The 2610-nt window shown below is 34.2% G+C and overlaps 1 protein-coding gene across 1 annotated transcript in view; it reads right to left on the reverse strand.

Moving 5' to 3' along the window:
* Nucleotides 1-2610, reverse strand: part of GYS2 (glycogen synthase 2) — a 57537-nt gene that overhangs the window by 22844 nt on the left and 32083 nt on the right. Inside the window, exons 6-7 of the mRNA XM_024733243.1 lie at nt 807-924; nt 499-619 (exon numbers count right to left, since the gene is read on the reverse strand). Coding sequence (XP_024589011.1) covers nt 499-619; nt 807-924 — 239 coding nt within the window. The remainder of the gene's footprint in view (nt 1-498; nt 620-806; nt 925-2610) is intronic.

The following is a 2610-nucleotide window of genomic DNA, read 5'->3' on the forward strand; positions in this document are numbered from 1 at the left end:
AAAAAAAAAAAAAAAAAAAAAAAAAAAAAAATAGCACATATATAATCTATAATGGAAGAGAATGTAAAAAAAAGAATATATATATTTATATATGTGTATAACTGAATCACTTTGCTGTATAACTGAAACATGGTAATCAACTATATTTCAATAAAAATGGAAAAAGTTAAAATTAATATAAAAATATTCTTTTAGAAGAATTTCCAATAAGATTTTGCTCCTATGATTCTTGAAAACAAAATAGCACATATGTGATAAGCTTGTGGGTCTCTTTAAAATATACCTGATATCATAGACAAATACACAAGCGAACAGTGTGGCAATCCTAATATGTCAATTGAAAGACCAAAGTCCCTTTTAGAGTAAGGCTGTCATTTTAAGTTTTCAAAATCATATATTCTTTTGAAATCTGTTTAAGAAGCCAGAAAGTTCTTTACTTCCCACAGAATAAAGTCCTCCTATAAAAATATACTGTATGGCGTTCTAGATCATTCTTACCCTCAGCAGGAAATTTAGCCTGGATAAGGATTCTAGGAAGATGTCAGCTCCTTTGTTTGAAAACTCATACCTCCCAGCAATGAAGAGGAACAACGTTTTTTCGAGATCAAAGTCCAGATGACTAAAACAAAACAAAACAGGTTCCAATGAAATAAAGCAACAGCAACAAAATGTACACATGAGTTCTGTTAAAGTACAAAGGGGACTAGGAAAGATAAACATTTACTTTAGTAACCCTGTTTTCTCTATACCCCAGATCCCTAACATCACACGCTAATTTTATTTCAGTGAAGAAAAAAAAAGCATACCCATAGAAATGACCTCGAACAAAATCTTGGATCCTGGCCTTGTACATGGCATGGAGATTTTGAAACTCATGTACTGCTGAAAATTTCTTAACATTCAAGCCATTTGGAGTAATTACATCTGGAAAAGCAAAGTAAAATCATCATGAAAAAGCTCTTTTGAGAGAGGGTAGCACTGTAAAAAAAAAACAAAAAAACAGTAGTTTTAAATCTATCAAGTTAGGTGTCTATTAACATTTCTAGTCTCTGACTATCAAAGAATTGAAAATTCATAAAAGTTTATAATAAATTGCTGACATAGAAAATCAGGACTATCTGACTGAAATAACATTGAGTGATGGGTATTATGAAATACACGAATAGCAAAAATAGTCATTGTTAGAGTTTTCATTTATTGATCGCTTGCTGTGTACCAGGCACTGCTCTAAAGACCTTGCAAGTAACTCATCTAATCCCTGCAACAACCAATAAAGCCAGGGTGCCTATCTGCATTTTCAGAGGCAGAAACTGAGGCACAGAGCTGTCAACAGAATCTGTTCCAGAGCACACGTGTCAGGAGGACCAGTAGCGTCCGTGTGGTCTGCTTCCACCTGTTGTAGCTTTAACTGTGCTGTGCACTAAACTACCTCTTGTCATTTTATTTTGGTCAAATGTGTGGGAAGTGTTCTGTCCATATGGAACATTGGAAAAGTAGCCCTTTAGATCTAATACATAACTGAGTCTTTCTACCTAGAAGATTTTGTTGCTTGGGCAGGGAGACATTTTTGGTTTTCCAGAATATTGGTCTGTGATAAGAAAGAGAGACACTGCTCAGAGTATATGGTGGAAATCACCTACTGAGTTGAATTCATGGGTTATTGTATTTAGTAGCAGTAAAAACAAAAGGAATAAAAAAATCAGCACATGGCAATGAAGATTTTGGCAGTGGAGATTTGAGCTAAAAGTATAAGTATGCTATCATTTTGAAGGATATTTTACAGTTAACAGGCTATTCCCTTGAAATGCTTCCACAAAATCAACCCAGGCTTCTTGGTCATTTGTTGTGAAAAAAAAATTTAAAAAGAACTGCTGTTCTTATGATTGTTTACTAAGTAATTGGACATTTGCTACTGATCAGGATAGCGGACAAACCCCTCTTACAATGTATCTCTTTCTATAACATTTATCTCAGGCTTACTTTGAGCCAGACTTTTTTGTAGACCCTATTAATTTAATTTTCATTAAACCATATGAAGTAAGTTCTTTTCACTGTCCCCATTTTGCAGATGAAGAAACTGTGGAGAGGTTATCTGCTAAGGTCAAGTAAGTACAGAGTAACAGAAGTAGGATATAAAGCCAAGGCAGCCTAGCTCCGGTGTCTACATCCTTATTCTCTATGTCAGGCAGCTGTACTGTCCACAAAGATGGAGAAGGCAAGACTGTATATGAATACCACATTATTATGACTTTAATTCCTCTGGAATTTTCTCACTGCTTCACAAACAATTAAAAATAAAAGATGTGTCTTGACAAATATTGTGTAATATCACTTATATGTGGAATGTAAAATATAAATGAACTCATCCATGAAACAGAAACAGACTCACAGACATAGAGAACAGAATTGTGGTTGCCGAGGGAGTGGAGCATGGGGGAAGGATTGATTGGGAGTTTGGGATTAGCAGACGCAAACTATTATATATAGAATGGATAAACAAGGTCCTACTGTACAGCACAGGAACTATATTCAATGTCCTATAATACACCACAATGGAAAAGGCTGTGAAAAAGAAGATATATATATATATATATATATATATATATATAT

This window comes from Neophocaena asiaeorientalis, unplaced genomic scaffold (genome assembly GCF_003031525.2).
Source record: "Neophocaena asiaeorientalis asiaeorientalis breed wild unplaced genomic scaffold, Neophocaena_asiaeorientalis_V1.1 scaffold150, whole genome shotgun sequence".
NCBI classification, from domain to species: Eukaryota; Metazoa; Chordata; class Mammalia; order Artiodactyla; family Phocoenidae; genus Neophocaena; species Neophocaena asiaeorientalis.